Source organism: Rosa rugosa, chromosome 7, assembly GCF_958449725.1.
Source record: "Rosa rugosa chromosome 7, drRosRugo1.1, whole genome shotgun sequence".
Taxonomy (NCBI): Eukaryota; Viridiplantae; Streptophyta; class Magnoliopsida; order Rosales; family Rosaceae; genus Rosa; species Rosa rugosa.
In genome coordinates this window covers 19,141,817-19,159,853 of record NC_084826.1, presented here as the reverse complement: position 1 = coordinate 19,159,853, position 18,037 = coordinate 19,141,817, and the positions used below count along the sequence as shown (strand labels likewise).

Sequence of the window (18,037 nt, the reverse complement as noted above, 5' to 3'; positions counted from 1 at the left end):
TAGATTCAGAGATATATATGAAGGTTCCAGATGGACTTCAATTACCCAAATCAAGTGGCTCTAAACCACGGAGCGCGTTTTCAATAAGATTAAAACGCTCACTATATGGATTAAAACAATCCGGACGGATGTGGTATAACCGTCTAAGTGACTACTTGATTGGGAAGGTATATATTAACAATGAAATATGCCCATGCGTGTTCATTAAAAGAACAAGTTCCGGATTTGCAATCGTAGCAGTTTATGTCGATGACATGAACCTAATTGGAACTCTAGATGAGTTGAAGGAAACTGCTAAATACTTGAAATCCGAATTTGAGATGAAAGATCTTGGGAAAACACGGTTTTGTCTCGGTTTAGAACTTGAGCACCGTAGTGATGGGATTTTGATCCATCAGTCTGCATATACTCAGAAGGTCCTAAGGCGCTTTAATGAAGATAAAGCGAAGCCTGCGAGTACTCCCATGATCGGCCGTAGTCTTGAGCCCGGAAAAGATCCGTTTTGTCCAAGGGATGAGGACGAAGAACCATTAGAGGCCGAAGTGCCCTATTTGAGTGCAATAGGCGCATTATTGTACTTAGCTCAATGCACAAGACCGGATATCTCATTCGCAGTGAACTTGTTAGCTCGACATAGCTCTGCGCCAACACGCTGCCATTGGATTGGTGTAAAGACAATCTTTCGATACCTAAGAGGTACGATTGATATGGGCCTATTTTATCCCTACAGAGAGAAGAGGAATGACGGAAGAATGGGATCGGACCCCATTAGGCATGGAGCCACCGTCCACCATGACAAAGTGGTCGGCCATATTGCCGCCAACGCCACCACCAACACCAAGGGTGGCCGGCCTCACCCTACTCCCCTCCATCAAAACGACAATGATGTTTTGATGGGATTTGCTGATGCAGGGTACCTCTCTGACCCTCACAAAGGTCGCTCCCAAACAGGTTATGTCTTTACCATGGGAAGCACTGCGATATCTTGGAGGTCTACAAAACAGACTCTTGTTGCTACTTCCTCGAATCATGCAGAGATTATTGCTCTACATGAAGCCGTTCGTGAATGTATATGGCTAAGGTCTGTGATTCGACATATTCAAGGAAGTTGTGGTTTGAAGTCTACCACAGATGAACCTACATGCATTTATGAGGATAATGCAGCTTGTATTGAACAAATGAAGTTAGGTTTCATCAAAGGCGACAACACCAAGCATATATCGCCTAAGTTCTTTTATAATCAGCAACAACAATCACTTCTAAAGATTGAAGTGAATCAAATCCGATCAGAGGATAATGTAGCGGACTTATTCACTAAGTCGTTACCTAAATCCACCTTCGAGAAACATGTGAAGAGCATCGGATTGAGAAAGTTATCCGAACTCCCACGATTGTAGCAATCAGGGGGAGATATCGACATCAGGGGGAGTTATGATGTCTGCATGTTCGATCTCGAAGAGTGAAGGACGTGTTGTGCTCTTTTTGTCCTTCGACCAGGGTTATTTTTATCCCACAGAGTTTCTGTTACCTGGCAAGGTTTTTAACGAGGCAACGGATGAAGCGTCACCACCAAGTTTGAAGCGGCACAAGGGGGAGTGTTGAAGGAATATCGATTTAGTGTGCCTTATCAAACTAGGAGTAGCAATAGGAGAGAAGGTTCTAGATTTCCCAATCCTACACGGATTGGTATTCCTTGTAACATTAGAACTAGTACTTTGTAATCCCTATATATAGGGCTCCTATTCTCAATAATAATACACACATCTCTCTTTACAATTCTCTCTCGAATCTATTTTACTTAAACAAAAAGAAGCCATTCCAATATTCCTAAAAAGGTTCCAAAAACTTCACCAGTGGTGAGTTTGGTGACTTTACTAATGATATAACGTCTGCTGACTTTTGCCGACTAGTATATATATTAGGGAAAATGCTCATTTACCCAATTTTAGCTTAAAATTTGCCCACTTGCTCCACCAACTGTTTTTTAACCTCATTTACCCAAAACACTCTAAGGGATTATTTCCCTATTACCCAATTAATTTTTTTTTATTTTTTTTTTGAGACTTTTTTGCCCTCTCCTTCTTTCTCACTTAAAGAGAGAAGTCGTTGGATACCTTGCTGGACTCCGGTGACTAGTGGCCGGCCGCGGACTCCGGTGACCGGTGACCGGAATCCGGCGACATGTGACTGGAATCCGGCGACCGGTGACCGGAATCCGACGACCGGTGACCGGAATCCAGCGACCGGTCCCTAATAATACTCAGTAACCATATTATTGCCCCCCAGTAATCATATTATTGCCCTCCAATAATCATATTACTGCCTCCCAAAAATCATATTATTGCCTCCAATAATCCTATTATTGTTGTCCAGTGAATTGTATGAACTCCCAAAACCAAAATGAATACACTACAGGCACAATTGATCAATTTATAATCATATTATTGGCTCCCAATAATCATATTAGTGCCTCCCAATAATCATATTATTGCCCCACAATACAAAGTCCAATGTCTTTACTGCCTCCCAATAGACCACTAAAAATGCACCATTTTGTAGGATTCACAGATAATTTGACTTTAATACACAGAAAACAACAGGTAATTTATCAAAACACCACACTATAGTGATCCATGTCTCTCGTATCAAAGTCTACTAGTGGCCAATAATGTGTCTACTGCCCCCCAGTAGACCATCAAACAAACCCCACAGTTACATTGCAATCTCAAGATACCGAAAAAAAAAAAAAACTGGTGCGGGAGTAAGTGGGCAGTGTTTAGTCTAAAATTGGATAAGTGGTCACGGCCCCATATATATTATCATTACTTTTTTCGGGAGGTTTCGATGATTGGTGAATAAAAATCTTTCAAAAAAACTACAATGATAAAAAATGCAATTTTTCTAAAAGAGTACGACTCGCGAACTTTTGCCAATGAACATTTAGTCATCTAAAACCTTCCATACAAAAAAAATAAAAAAGGGAACATACGCTGGCCGAAGCCATGCCCACCCAGCAGGTCCAGGCCCCTCTTCACTTTGAATGAGAGTCTATTGGGATTTTTGCTGCTACGTAGTACGACTTCATGGGTATTTGCTCTACTCTGCCGGATTTGATAGGGTATTCAGTTAAACTATGAAGGCAATGTATTTCGATTGGGTCTATCCTTGAGGCGGAACCTAATCTTGTGTTCGGGAGACATTCTGAATAACACATTGTGAATAAAATCTTGTCACTTAAATAAGAACCATAATGCCAAGTCCGAATGGTGAGAAAAAACAAAAAAAAATTGGTTCATTGTGTAGATTCAATCCATATTCATTGGAAGGGACACTTTTTATGAAGAATGTTTCGTCGGCAACAGGAAAATCATATTCTGTTCCAACACAGATGAAAAGTGACATGAACAGTGCTGCACTGGATTATTCACCGCTAATCCAGTGATCGCACGTATATATCACAAGTAATTTGAGTCGGTGAGAAGTACATGGAGTGCTTAACCAAAAACACTGAAATGACCAGACAGAACACATATTCTAATTCCAGTTCCATTACTTTTAATAGTCTCAACAAGTAGATGGATTGATTATAATATACACATCACAAAATACCAGCAAAGTTAAAGTATAAACATGGAACAGCAGCCACAAAGATGATTTTTGTTACATGCTATGAAGTATAGTTCTGACAGATGTACCATAAGACCCACAAATGAAGCACTTAACTATCGGCCACAGGAGCTACAAACCCAATGTCAAAATCGAAGGCAATGCATGTCAGCTCTTGCTTGTTTCCATCATACATCTTCATCTTAAGAGAGTACGAACCCTGCATGTGGAAACTTTGTCAGAACAGAAAGACTAATTAAATATGACTACGCAAACAAGTACCACAAGATTGTATAGCTGCACAGTGTCATGGGGATTGGTGAAACTCATGTTCCAGATGGAGGACATAATGATAGTGACAATGATGATAGCACAATGATTTCAAAAGCAGGGGACACAAATCAAACATAGAGCAGCAACAATTTGATTTATCTAGCAGACTGATGTATTAAAAGTTTAAAACATTCAACATTTTTACCACGAGCTATTTTCAACTGGTTTTATGCAATTGATATCGTTATCCATCCAGGCCATTTTGCATTATACAAATGCCTAATAAAAGCAAGCAGTTTCATAACAGCATTCTATTAACAGTTCTAAATTAAGTTATGATAACTAAGCAAGATCTGCTTTTAAGGACATAGGTAACTAAAACAATAGCCCAGAGACGTGTAATGAGCAAATAGCAGCACATATTTTAATGCAGTTAGATTCAATTAGGCACTTAGCCAAAACAAAGAATGTATTTTACAAGATCTCATGTTTAGTAAAGAAAGGCAATTAATATCCAAAAGCTGAGAGGTATATGAACAAAAAACCTAATTACTTGAGAGTTTTCTGGATCTAGTAGCAACAGTTGGTAAAAAAGATGAAAGCCCAAGACTTGGCCCAGTGGTCCAAATCAGTCTATAAATAACATTCATCTGAAATTTCATTGAAAAAGAGAAACTTACGTCCCCTAGTTGGAGACATGCTTAAAGCCTTAGATATATTCTTTCTGTCTTTGTTGAATGGCATCTCATGGTCAATGAGCAAAAGATCATTTTCTTTCCAAGGCTAAAACTCAATGGCACAGCTAAAGATCAGCAGGAAAAGTACTAACGAACACCTTATTCATGATGCAACCACCAGTACTTGGGTGGACATGCTTACTAACTATACATGCTACTTTGTACAAGACTACATGCTTCACGTAAAGTTCAAAAATTGGTGCAAGAAAATTTTCTTTGTCAAGGAATATACTAAGATTTTTACCTTAGTCCATTCTAAAACTAAAATTAAGGTGCAAATGGTGCAATTAGGACATGTAAAGTCTAAGCACACTTTTCAAACAATGTCCAAATCAATTGATGACCTACTGTAAAGATGCTCTTATTGCCTATGCGATCCCCCAAGCATGGAGAAAGAAATTGTGATGCTAGAAGAACAAGAAAGTGGGAGGGACAAGAATTTCTATCACAGCAGTGATGAGCCACAACCTTGTTTGGTTCTATTCCCCTCTTTCCACACAAAAGAAGGAAAAAAGAAAAAATTGGGTAAGTAACAATATTCTTCAAACACCTGTTTGATATAAAAATAGTGAAAGCTGCATCTACGTTTTTCCACAGGTGTGGCTTGCCTACTGAGCCACGTCATTCAAAATCCAAAAGGGGTGAAAAACACAAATCTCAAAACCCCAGGATCAACATAGAACAAATTGTCAATCTCCTATTCGTTTTTCCAAAGATAAATGTACTTCTATTTATGTCCTCCTACTGTTCAATCTCCTCTGAAGTTAGATGAACCTAAATTACCATCAACCGTCTCCTTCCTCTTTATGCTAAAAGTCCATTTTCAACCATCTACAGTCAACCATCACCACAGCCAACATCATCCTTTCTAATTTGATTAGTTACAATAAGACACGTATCTTTCTTCATTCCCTTTCCAAGATGACAATCTAACAGTTACTGTAAAACTACCATATTCATGAAATGCAGGCAGGATCAACTGGACTTTGTATTGGTCTAGATGGAGACACCAACTATTAAACTCAAAAGCTTCTTCAGTTGCATGTCAGTAGTCAAACACACACATAAAACTTCAGAACTTAAACATATATGAAGATTAAGGACTTACCGGTGGAGTATATCCAGGTAATTCTTGTGAGTGGGCGACCACGAAATCACCAATAGAAACAGGGCAAGATGTTTCCGAGCAAAGGTCATGATTCTCACTGTGGATGTGCCACCCAAAGTAGGAAACATCAATCACCAATTTCCCTCCGGTGATTGGTTCACCTGTTAGCCCACATACACAAAAACCTAGTCAAAAACTAAACTCCCAGAAATTCTCCAAACGACATAATCCCATCCAATTTTTGTCCTATCTATTCGAAATAGTTAGTAATTGAACTTAATAAGAAAATCAAAGTCCAAATAGAACCTGTAGTTGCAGCAATGTTGAAGCTGGCCGGCTTGCCTCTGGCGATAGGGTAAGGGTTTATGTCGAGTCCCGTAACCTTGACAGCATAGTCAGCATTCTTATCTGAACATATCAGCAGAAATTCGCTTTAGTTTCGTAAACCGAAAAGCAATACAACTATGAACAAACAAACTGCAGTCCAGAAAATCATTCTAACAAAAAAAAACAAATCATAATTTGTAAGGTACTGGAAAACATAATACTTCCAAAATTGTAAAATTCATATAGTTCCAAACGGTCTTCATAATCTGTTGAGCCTAAATCGAATTGAACAGCTGCTAATAAGAATTATTTACATCAAAAAAAAAAAAAAAGTGGAAAATCTGTGATTACAATTGAAAGCACAATCTGAAAGCAATGAATCTCACTAAAATCATACTAAATTCAAAAAAAAAAAAAAAATTAGAGAAACGAACCGCAGTAGCTAACGTCCTTGCTGACGGCATGAGTGAGAGGTAGAAGAACGCAGAAGGAGACAAGGAGGGCGGCGATGAGTTTCAACGGAGCCATGGCTTCACCGATTTCGATTCAGAGAGTAATGTGAGAGGGTTGAGAGAGACGGGAATTTGAGAGAGATGGAGGAAGGTATCTAAGGAGATGAAGAAGTCTAAAGAAGACGGAAGACTGATTGGTATCGGTATTAATTTATTGGTGGGAGATGGAGAGCGTTAGGTGGAAGCAGGAAGGACTTCTCCGATTATAGATTTCTTCGCTGTCACCGACTCGTTTTAACTTTTTAAACCTTTCACAGTTTTCAGATTGAGAGTTATTATTAAGATAGATAGATTGCCGTTTTGACTCGTGCATTTGCACAAAGAAACAAACATAAGAATACATTTTTTTTATCAAAAATTCTTCTATGGACCAAGGTCCAGGTAGACCATAGGCAAAATGAAGGGCAAAATGGGGCATTTGGGTGCAAAAAATACTGATTTTTTGCCTTTTTTTTTTTTGAATCAAACCCAAAGCGGGTGTTAGTTGCATTCATCACATGCCAGAATGGCCATTACATACCATTCTGCTGCCTTCAACTAGACAGGTCAAGAAGGTGTGGTAGTACCCACAATGGTACGTAGAAATAGACACACTCATTATACATTTCAGATCGTAGAGATAGCGGAGATCCTCCTTTGGTACTACGCCAGAGACGCTAGAAATCTAGGTTCCTAATACAAGGGATTTATGGAATTTAGACAAAACTAAAAACATAGGGTTGGTTGGGCTAAGGGCCTAAACCCTAGCCCAACATAGCAGCTATTGGACTAGGGTAAACCCCAGCCCATAAACTCAAGCCCAAATGGGATATCCATCAAGCAGAAGTCCACCCAAGGCCCAATAGCAGGGTCCGGTCCAGTCCACCTGCCAGCCAAGCTCTGTCCCCGTCGCACATACCAGCCAGCCAAAACTCCGTCCGCCGCCACGACCAGCCTCGTCTAGATCCGCGCCCACGATCCACCGCCTGCGACCCAAAACCGCGCTTGACACGCCGCCTCAGCCCACGCATCCCACCCTCGATCCGCGCCGCCAGGAGCAAACTGTCGACAACCCAAACCGCACGAGTCACGTCGCCTCGACCCACACCGCCACGGAGAGAAACCAACCCCGAGCACACCACCACACAGCCAGATCGGTGGCGCCGTCCTCAAGGTTCGATTGCCGGAACTGCTAGCACGACTACCCCCTCTGATCACCCTCCCAGCCAGACCATCCACGAGCCTCAAGCAAACCCCATCAGATGCATCCCTTGAGCAATAGTCCATCCAATACCCGTCCGGCAGCCAACCTCAAGACGACGGCGAGGCCAGCCGGTGCGTCCAGGCGCCGCCGGACAAGGATGATCTCCAGAAACCAAAAAACCGGCCTTTTACTGATTTTTTGCCTTGGTGCAGGTGTTTATTTGGAAAAACTTATAAATAAGATACATCATCCATATTATATATAATTTTTTACAGTATGATGTTTCAACTAAGATCATAGGTAATATGGAAAATCATATTCTCTCTAGCAGCGTGTTTTCTCACGCTAACACTAACGCCGCATCTTCTTGCCGGCAATGCTTGCAATGGCTCTGGCATGTTTCCAATCTCAGGGCGTTTCTGCCTTTCCATTGAACCTTTTAGTAGATGTTATCTACTTTTGCCGGATTCGACCCCTAGTGCTGGGGCTTTGATTGTTTGGGCTGGTGAAAATCATGGCGGCGGTAAAAGGATTTTGATTGTTAATAAGCGCCTTATCCATGGTGTTAGGCCATGTTTGAATTTTCACTTTTTATTTTGTCATAACAGCTGAGGGTGTGCGATGTCTTTATTTTTCATTTCTATTAGAGAGAAGTCACAAATTCGCCCTCATTTTCTATGCTCACTGGACGGATGAAGAATAACAATGATCGAGTCTTTCAAAAGAATTCAGGGTAGCGAGGTGTTAGTGTGGTAATACTGGATAGTGAAGGGACTTGCTGTGCAGCCTTAGCATGTCCTTTTTCTCATGTATAGTCGGCACTACACATGGAGGTAGAGGTTTGTAGGCTGGTTTACTCTTAGCCATCCATCAAGGGTGGAATGAAGTGGAGGTTGAGAATGACTGTACGCTCCTAGTTGCAGCTATCACTACAGTTGATGATGACTGTTCAGAGGTTAGTCGAATAGTTGATGATTGTAAAGCCAACTTGTCAGTCTTTTCTTCTTTTCATATTCGACATGTTTTTTTGTTAAGCAAATGGTGTAGCTAATAAATTAGCTCACCTTGCTAGTGGCTCTTCTGTTCACGAGTGCTGGTTAGAGGAGACACTTGTTATTACTTAGGAAGTTTTTTTATGAGGATTTTTATATTACTTCATGTTTTCAATAAAATTTCTAGGCATGGGGATTGGGTTCCAAACCCCGTTAAAAAAATAAAAACAAAATTTCTAATGAGAACCACTAAAATGAGGATTAGTTGAGGACTTTTTTATGAGACCCACTTTTCGATTACATTTCGCAAATCAATTGTTAGCTATTTAGATATTTATGTGTAGATCATTTATACACAAAATTGAAAATCATTAAGGCATTCATAATCGTAATTTATCAATTATGAACATGAAAGTTCATGTTTGATAGATTTGGTTCGTCTATTGATCTGATCTAGTTCGGTACCTTAATGGTTAGTAATTTGGAAGAAAATTTTCAGAAGTGATCTACTCATGCATACATAACATTGAACGATTGATTTGCTATAATGTAATCGAAAAGTGGTTCTCCTAAACCGTTGAGTAGAAAGTCTTCAACTAGTCCACACTAAAGTGATCCTCATTAGAGGGGGTCCCTTAAAACTAGTTAAACTACCCATGTTTTGGAAAGAACAGGGTCTTTTTAGCTCAATGATGTAGTACTAGATGATTTGTCTAGTTGATGTTAGGGGTGTGGTCCTCTTTTTTTACTTGCTTAGATCAAACATAATTTTTAATTATGTCACTTTTAACTCTTGAATGTATTGTACGTCCACAAGTTATTAATGAAATTATGTATTTAAAAAAAGAAGAGTATCTCAAAATAATTTTCAATTTTCTAAAAATGACTTAGCCGTCTCTGCTAGGGTTTTCTCGTTGCTTGTCTTCAACAAAAACTTCCCAACCTTGAGGCAATATGGCGTCATTGGAGGCTCGAGATCCTACCAGGCTTCACCAAGACTCGGCGCGTGTGTCTCTAGGCTCGGCATGGCTTACAGCTTTGTAAGCCGACAGGTGGTACATGGTGGGTCGTCTTCTCGGTCCCAAAGCTAAGTTCCCAGGTTTCAAAGGGACTATTGCTACTATTTGGCTTATCAAGTCTGGTTTGTCGATTCAGGATGTTGGCGATCGGTCTGTTTTTCAATTTGAGCGTGAATCTGAATGTAGTAAGATACTGCATGGAGGACCCTGGTTCTATAGAAATACTATGTTGTGCTTGGAGAATACGATGGAATAGGATCAGTGGCGGACGTCCCTCTGAATCTGTTGGAGACTTAGGTGGCGATTAAAGGGCTACCAGCAGGGCTTCGTAACAAGGCAGCGCTGCATCTGGTAGGTGCTACTCTTGGTTGGGCTATTTGCTTCGATCAAACAGCACTACACCGAAAAGAAGAAGAACAAAGGATTCGTCTGGTGTTTGATGTCAAGAGGCGGGTTAGGGTTTGGAAGCTTTTTGAGTTCTCGCCGGTGGTAGTGCCGGAGCTGTCATTTATCTTTGAAAAGGTGAAGGGGTTTTGTCGTAGCTGTGGCCTCTTTGAGCATGGTGAGACAGGATGATCTTCTTGCGCAGATGTAGGCTGCGCTAACTGGTTTGTCTCTGTCGGATAGCTAGAGTCCGGCTAGGACGGAGGAGATCTCGAAGCAAGTAGCTTCGGCGATGCTGCAATTGATGGTACCGGATCGGCCTAGGGTCGGGGGTGTACAGAACCTAGTGGAAAGTACTTTGCCGTCATTGGAGACATCAGTGGTAGGTAAGGGTATGCATCGGGCCACTCTGTTTGAGGGTCTTAATCTATTGGCTTTTCTTGAGAGTTGGAAAACTCAGCTGGTTTCCCACACCGGACAAGTGAGTGGAGGCAGTACGCTTTTCAGTACCTGTAGGGGCGTAGCCACGTTCAGACCTGAAGTGGCCATGGCACCCCCAAGTACTGCAAATATGTTAAAATGGAGGCTTGAGTTCTTATAATCAATATGCAAAGATGAGGAATTTACATTTCCGGCCCCCCTCCCGGTTGGCCAATGAGTGTTTGCTAATACAATCTAATATATGAAAGTGGGCTACTTTACGGTTGTACAAGTTTAAACAAAAAGGCCTCATAGCTAATTAATAGATTAAATAGTTCATGAACTTTTTCTTTTTTATCGAAATTGGACTTATTTTGATTTTTTTTTCGTTCTTTTTATAAACTAGGCTAGAAAATGATACTATTTATTTCTTCTTAGGTTTTATATGGCCCCCCCTATACAAAAATTTCTGGCTCCGCCCCTGATCGCCTGTATTCAAACCCGTTAGGATGGGGGGAGGTGTGGACACAATGGTAATGGAGCTGGGCCCTAGATCGGTGCTCGGAATCAAGAGGAAGCCTGTGGAGATGTTGGGACGAGTTGGAAAGAGGTTTGTGTCTACCTCTGAACCCTTATACTTCAAGTGGATGATGGTATGCAGCTTGTTCTGCAACATAAGCATGGTAAGTTGGTGGTTTCGCCACAAAAGAAGAAGCTGGGGAGGCCTAAGGGTAGTAAGAATAGGCCTAAGTGTGCTCGGGTTCTTGAGAAGGAATTGAAGGAAAGAAGGCTAAGAAGTGGAAACTTCGTGATAGTGATAAAGACACTCATGTTCCTGTTGAGGAGGAGACAAGTGGAGATGTTGATGTTGATCACATGGTGGAGGTACCAAAAGAGAGTGGAGTTGTAGGGGAGGTTGGTGCATCCCCTTCCTTTGCTGATAATGTTTAATTTTTTCTAAGGTCGCAAAGCCTAGGTGTTTGGTTGTTATATTTACTTAAACTACTTCTGAGTTCTCTAGGCTTTGTTAGAATAAAGGTGCGTATTTGTCCTTAAAAGGTGGGTGTACCCTGGAGTGCGAAAGTCTATTTTTACTAGAATAGGTAAAGGACGGTTTTTTCTTTCGGCCCCTCAGGGGCATGTCGTTTCTGGTACTGCTTGCTGAACTTTAATATATTGGATGACCTTTTTCGATTAAAAAAAAAAAAAAAAGTTATTAATGAAATTCATCTTTCCAATCTAAAAAAAAAAACTACCCATGTTTTATAGGTTGTGTCCCTATACTTCCATGTTACTGTCGTCAGAAACCGTATGGGACCACTGCTTCTGCTCGGTTCTGAGTAGAGCCAACCACGGCCTCAATAAGCTTCTTCAGGTAAACCCTTATATATGGACTGCAACGTGTTGTTCTATCTTGAATACTAGGGTCTCTTGGTAGGCATGTTTCATTGTTTTCATGATTGTGACTCCTTTGTGATGCGGGAAGCGTGAACACGATAGTAAGAGGCTCCGTCAAGCGTCGAAAGCCATATGAGATGAGCTAGAATCCACTAGCAATTACGGGCACAGCCGTAAGAAACATAGAGAAACTTCTCTAATATTTGGTTTTTTATTGATAACTTGAATGAATATTACAATCTAAGAGGTGCCTTATATATAGGGCACATAGCATAAACCTAATACAACTAGAAAACAAAAAGAATAATTTATTATAGACTAAAACTAGAAAACCTAATTAAACCTCATTAAATAAAAATCAGAAATAAAATCATAGATACTAAAGAATATTACGCAAATATATAATTGGAATCCCAACCAAGATTTTGTTCGAGAATCCCGATATATCCAGAATAGTAATTTATGATTAATTCAATCATTAAGAAGTCTATTTGAATACCAGTTTTCAATATTCAAATTATTGTTCTTGATGTGAAGACACTTATTTCTTTTCGAGATTCTTTGTTGAAATTGGCTAAAATCTCGTCCTACATCAGTCTCCTCCACTTGAAAAGAACTCAACCTCGAGTTCCTCTTGAATGCAGCTCGATCATTACTAGGAATAACACATGATAAGCCATCAACTTCAATATTCTCGAAATTAAAAGGTATCACCATGAATCCAATACCGTAGACAAGTTTAGAATAAGCATCTTGAAACTTGAACTCCTCCACTTGAAAATAAATGGGCAATGACTTCTCCATGGGTTGATCTTGAACACAATTAGGCATGCATGACATGGATATCGATGTGATGAATGAATCAGCTTCCTTATCCTTAATGAGTTTCTCTTCAATCTTCAAAGTTGCTTCTTCATGTTCCTTTTCACACACCTCAGGATGGTCATTCTTGACGTTCTTCCTTCTAGGCTTGATTTTAATTTTGTGCGACTCCCACCTAAATAAATATGTGTTGTCTTTGCAATAACCACCTTTGACGATTTCATGCCATGGTATTCCAAAAAGCACATTAGTGTCGTCCATGTCAATCACATGACAAGTAATCTCTTCTTTATAAAATTTTCCCATAGAGACAGGAACTTTACAAACCTCTGTTACTTGTGCATATTCATCCTCTCCAAATGGAATCCAGTATGGATCACTCAGCTTCACTGTCGGTAATTGAAAATAATCCACAACTTTGTTTGCTACAAAGTTCTCTCGTAGGCCATTGTCAATTATTACAGAGCATACCTTGTCTTTGATGACACATGTAGTTCGGAAGTCGTCGTAATCCGGCGTTGTGAATATCCAACGTTCCATGTTTCTTCTTTTTTTCCTCTTTTTTTTTTCTTTTTTTTTTTGGATTGATGAGGTTGTCCTAGGGCGAATCCCTTGGCATGTTCCTCTTCAACGAAACTTTCTTTGATAGATACTCTACGACCAGCGTCGTTGAGGTTGGTGGTAGTGAACTTCTCCCTTAGATCCTCGTCTGCTAAGGAGCGGGCAAAACCCGCTCTGATACCAAATGATGCGGGAAGCGTGAACACGATAGTAAGAGGCTCCGTCAAGCGTCGAAGGCCATATGAGATGAGCTAGAATCCACTAGCAATTACGGGCACAGCCGTAAGAAACATAGAGAAACTTCTCTAATATTTGGTTTTTTTATTGATAACTTGAATGAATATTACAATCTAAGAGGTGCTTTATATATAGGGCACATAGCATAAACCTAATACAACTAGAAAACAAAAAGAATAATTTATTATAGACTAAAACTAGAAAACCTAATTAAACCTCATTAAATAAAAATCAGAAATAAAATCCTAGATACTAAAGAATATTACGCAAATATATAATTGGAATCCCAACCAAGATTTTGTTCGAGAATCCCGATATATCCAAAATAGTAATTTATGATTAATTCCATCATTAAGACTTCTTAGAATACCAGTTTTCAATATTCAAATTATTCTTCTTATGTGAAGACGCTTCTTTCTTTTCGAGATTCTTTATTGAAATTGGCTAAAATCTCGTCCTACATCACTTTGTCGATTCTAAAAGCTTTTTCCTGTCCACAGCATAGTTCTGAACTTCTGATCAGTTGTATTACGTGAAGTAATATAGTCATTCATGACTTCATGCTTGGATTTCTTAGTTGAACCAAAATTTTGAGCTATAATCCTTTCTTGTTTAGTTCGTAGGCAGTGTTATACGATTTTAAATGCAGTTTTTCTGGGTCTTGGAGGTAAAATTTCTTTTTCTTTCAGAAGAAATAAAGACCCATGAATCTGATGTAGACTAGTTGATAGTAGTGGATCGTAGGGATTTGGTGCAATATTTTAGGGTTGAGATTGGCATTGTTAATGGTGGGCTCGGCACTGAATTCAAGTCTGTGATCATGAATGTAATTGTGGAAGCAGTGTTTCTGGTTGACCAGGCAAAACAACTACACAAGGTCTCTTACACGACGACATTGACAGAACAATATGTCATGTTGCTATTACTTTGTCAATTTTGAAATCCAAAGCCAATGTATATGACAGACATCACTTGTTTTATTTTTTGTTTGATCGAAGACTGTGTGCTTTATATCCGATGGTCCATTGATATAGGCTTTAAGTTTGAGAAGGTTTCAGATGTTCTCGAGCTGCCATCAGCGTTTTGGTTTCATGAGAATTGGAAAGCTAGTAGGACATGGAAATTTGGGAGAGACAGAGAGGTAAAAAGGGTTGATATTCCAAAATCATCGAGAATAGCATTGTTGACAATGCATATACGATTTTATGTATGCCGAGGCACATCTATATACCAGTAATGATCTGGATTTTAGAAGACAAGAAATAGAGTGCAATGGAATGGAATCTATCTAATTGTGGAAAATTATTGTCACTAGTTAACATATGTGCAGTCAAGCATGTAGGGAGTTTTGGGGGTAAGCTAGGGTGGAAGCAAAGCAGGTATGCTGAGGAAGGATGAGGTGTTGATTGTCTTTTGATCATGAGGTTTAGACTTCTATGCTTAGGTGCCGCTTTCCAGTGGAGTTCTTTGCTGTTTTCTGGTTGGAACAGTTTCCTTAGTGACATACAAAAGAATTGTATTAATAAAATGTTGACATAGGTACAACGTTCAAACACTGTGAGCAAACTGTCGTTGAAATATATAACATCCAGCTGCAAGAATTCCATTCATATATCCAATGTCTGGTGTATTGTTTTTAGAACGTACAAAGTCGATGTGGCTCTGTTGCAAGGGAAATAGGTTCTGTTACGAATGAATGGGATTTGGAGATATTGCAGACTATATTTAGAGGAATTTGCAAATTTTTATATTCACATTACTTGCTTATTAAGTAATATTTCTGAAGCTCTTTACATTTCTTGTGAGCTAATGAACTTGTGGACTAAGTCGACAATGAGTCTTTTTTGCGATTTAATTAGTCCCTTTCGTTGTAGATACATCACATGTAGAGACAGTTCTTTGATGCTTGATGCTTCTTAAGTTGACAAATTAAGAACTATACACTGGATGTATTATGATGAGAGACATGGGGGATGAAGGTGATGGATTGGGGCATAGAGGTCAATTTCTGATTGGTCATTACTATAGAGAAGCTTTAAAGAAAACATGTAGGACCTGAAAATGCTGTAAGAAGTAGTACTGCTGTTGAAATGGCGAATGCTCTTATTTCAAATGAAGCTCGTCAATATCGGTGATCTTGTTGCACAGAAAAATGAAGTTTTTCCAATTTCCATCAACAAGAGAAGCAAAAAGAATTACAAGGACATCTCAATATGCGAGAAAATGTCCATCATATGTAGAACATGGATATTGATGAGGTGCTTTATGAGGGGAGTACCATGTCGGGAATTTGTTACTCTTTTATAATTTGGATTAGTAGAGTTGCTCTAAGCCTGATCAGAAAGGTCTTTGCATCTTGGAGAATATCTTGAAAGGTTTCTGTTAACAAAAGGAACACAAGCAGCCCCTTTATTTCGCCCACGAACTATTATAGGCTTATACAAGGATAACCTGTGTCTGCAAATGACTCACTTTGTAGCTTCTCAAACAATTTTAGGCTGGTCAAGCGTTTGTTTTTTTACAATTTGCTTCGATGTTAAAATTGGGTCATATTTTTGACTCACTGGCTCTTCCTTACATGTTTATTCTGCAAACATCAAAATTTCTGGGTGATATTATGAAACTTGGCTCATTATTTTCATGGAGTGGTTTGGTAAGTGCGTGTTATTCCTCTTATTTATATGGATACATCTAGATTCAGTTTTCCCTTCTTTCTCTTGATTTGGTTCAGACATGTTTATCTAAATCCATGGTTAACACCAACTGGCTTAACTTTCTGCAAAGGTGCCAGGCTTTGGTATTAGTTGCTGTTCCAGCCACATGAAACCATGCTTTGTTTAATAATTCATTGATCCCAAAATTATTCTGAATTCTTACAATCAGATCTCAAGCTACATAAAAGAAAAGAATAAGAAATTTCACTATGAAAGAGTTCCATCAATAGTTGGGAACTCTCTATTTCTGTGTACAAAATGATGCAAAAAAGACACCAAAGTCAAATCCATGCTCCCCCTTCACTTTCTTCAATCAGTCTCTTCTGCTTGCCAATGGCACCACCTCAGCCAGAGGAGTCGACAGAGGCGTTGGAAGCGGAGATGTTCTGCAGACCGGACAGGTAGGATGAAGCCGCAACCATGGATCAACACACTTGAGATGAAAGAGGTGTTCACAGTCTGGAAGTAACCGGAGTGTATCAGTGGCCTTGTAATCTGCTAGACATATAGAGCAGCAGGAAGCAGTGGAGCCTGTCTTCTGCAGCTTGGCCTCGGAGTAGAGCATCTTCGGGTAGCTCTTGATAGTGTTGTCATCGAGTCCTATATCTACAACAAAGCTTTGCAGGTCAGGAGGGTTGTGGGCGTTAATCCTCGGCGTTGCAGGGTGTGTTGGTGGCGAAGTTCTGGTGCAGAAGTAGGAAGCAAGGGTGATGGTTGTGATGAGAAGAAGGATGCCAACTGATACACCAATGCCATAGCCAAATCCGCCGATGTTGTTAGAGCCGAGAAAACCACTCGTGTCACTCGTGCTGTTCATGATGATCTAGCAAGAGAAACAGGAGGAGGAGGAGGAGGGATTGAGAAGGAAGGCAATGCATATGATGCAAGAAGTGGTTTATTGGTTTGGTCAGCCATTGACACAATGACAAAAGAATTGGTTATTTGGGGAATCCAAGTTTTGTAAAGTCAACGACTTCATGAGGTGAGGTGGATTGAGAAAGAAAGAGAGAGAGAAGGAGAGAACTCTAGGTGGAGTTTTAATCAAGGGAGGGTGCATTTGAGACTAAGGAAAGAGAGAGAGAGAGAGAGAGAGAGAGAAAGAGAGGTGAAAGAGAGGCATTTACATGTGAATACATCATGGTTTTTTCTTTACGTTTGGATCATGTTAATGGCTAACTATCTGTCTGCAAGTTCTTGGAGGTCAACGATTTTTGGGTGTCATTTTTTCTGGTAAGGTTGTTTGTCTTTTATGAGCAACGCCTTTCATTCATCTAAAAGCATCTCTTATTTCTTTATGTGATTATCTCTCCCCAAACACCCTATCCAAAATCTTATATAATTCTCTTGCACGTTCCATGAATGGCAAGGTTGGTATTTACTGCTTATTTTATGGATATGAGGTAAGCTAAATTAGCTGATATTTGGTGTCAACAGAAATATATGCAGCTATAGGCTATAGGGTAAGGATCATATCCCTGTTCTGTCTGTGCCAAGGGCCCAACGGGTATGACTTTCTAACCAAGGGGTTAGTATGAGGACCATTATTTTCGAAGAAGAAAGCAGTAGCAAATATATTGATCAAAGGCCAGAATGACCATTACATACCCTTCCGCTGTCATATAAGACAGACAAGAAGATGTGTTAGTACCCACAGTGGTACATAGAAACTAGGACACTCATTTGACATTGAATACATCATAGACATAGCGGAATCCCCCTTTGGTACTACGCCGGAGGCGCTAGA

The 18,037-nt window shown here is 39.8% G+C and overlaps 2 protein-coding genes across 2 annotated transcripts; both read right to left on the bottom strand.

Moving 5' to 3' along the window:
- Nucleotides 1-3,530: 3,530 nt before the first annotated feature.
- Nucleotides 3,531-6,768, bottom strand: LOC133721156 (uncharacterized). Its single transcript, XM_062147688.1, has 4 exons — nucleotides 6,486-6,768; nucleotides 6,031-6,132; nucleotides 5,725-5,885; nucleotides 3,531-3,826 (listed from the first exon to the last, which is right to left on the bottom strand). The coding sequence occupies exons 1-4, from the start codon at nucleotides 6,577-6,579 to the stop codon at nucleotides 3,719-3,721; spliced, it is 465 nt and encodes a 154-aa protein (XP_062003672.1). The 5' UTR covers nucleotides 6,580-6,768; the 3' UTR covers nucleotides 3,531-3,718.
- A 9,630-nt stretch (nucleotides 6,769-16,398) lies between these two features.
- Nucleotides 16,399-17,353, bottom strand: LOC133722283 (RING-H2 finger protein ATL70-like). Its single transcript, XM_062149138.1, has one exon. It carries the CDS (start codon nucleotides 17,108-17,110, stop codon nucleotides 16,607-16,609), a length of 504 nt encoding a protein of 167 aa, XP_062005122.1. The 5' UTR covers nucleotides 17,111-17,353; the 3' UTR covers nucleotides 16,399-16,606.
- Between the last annotated feature and the right edge of the window lie 684 nt (nucleotides 17,354-18,037).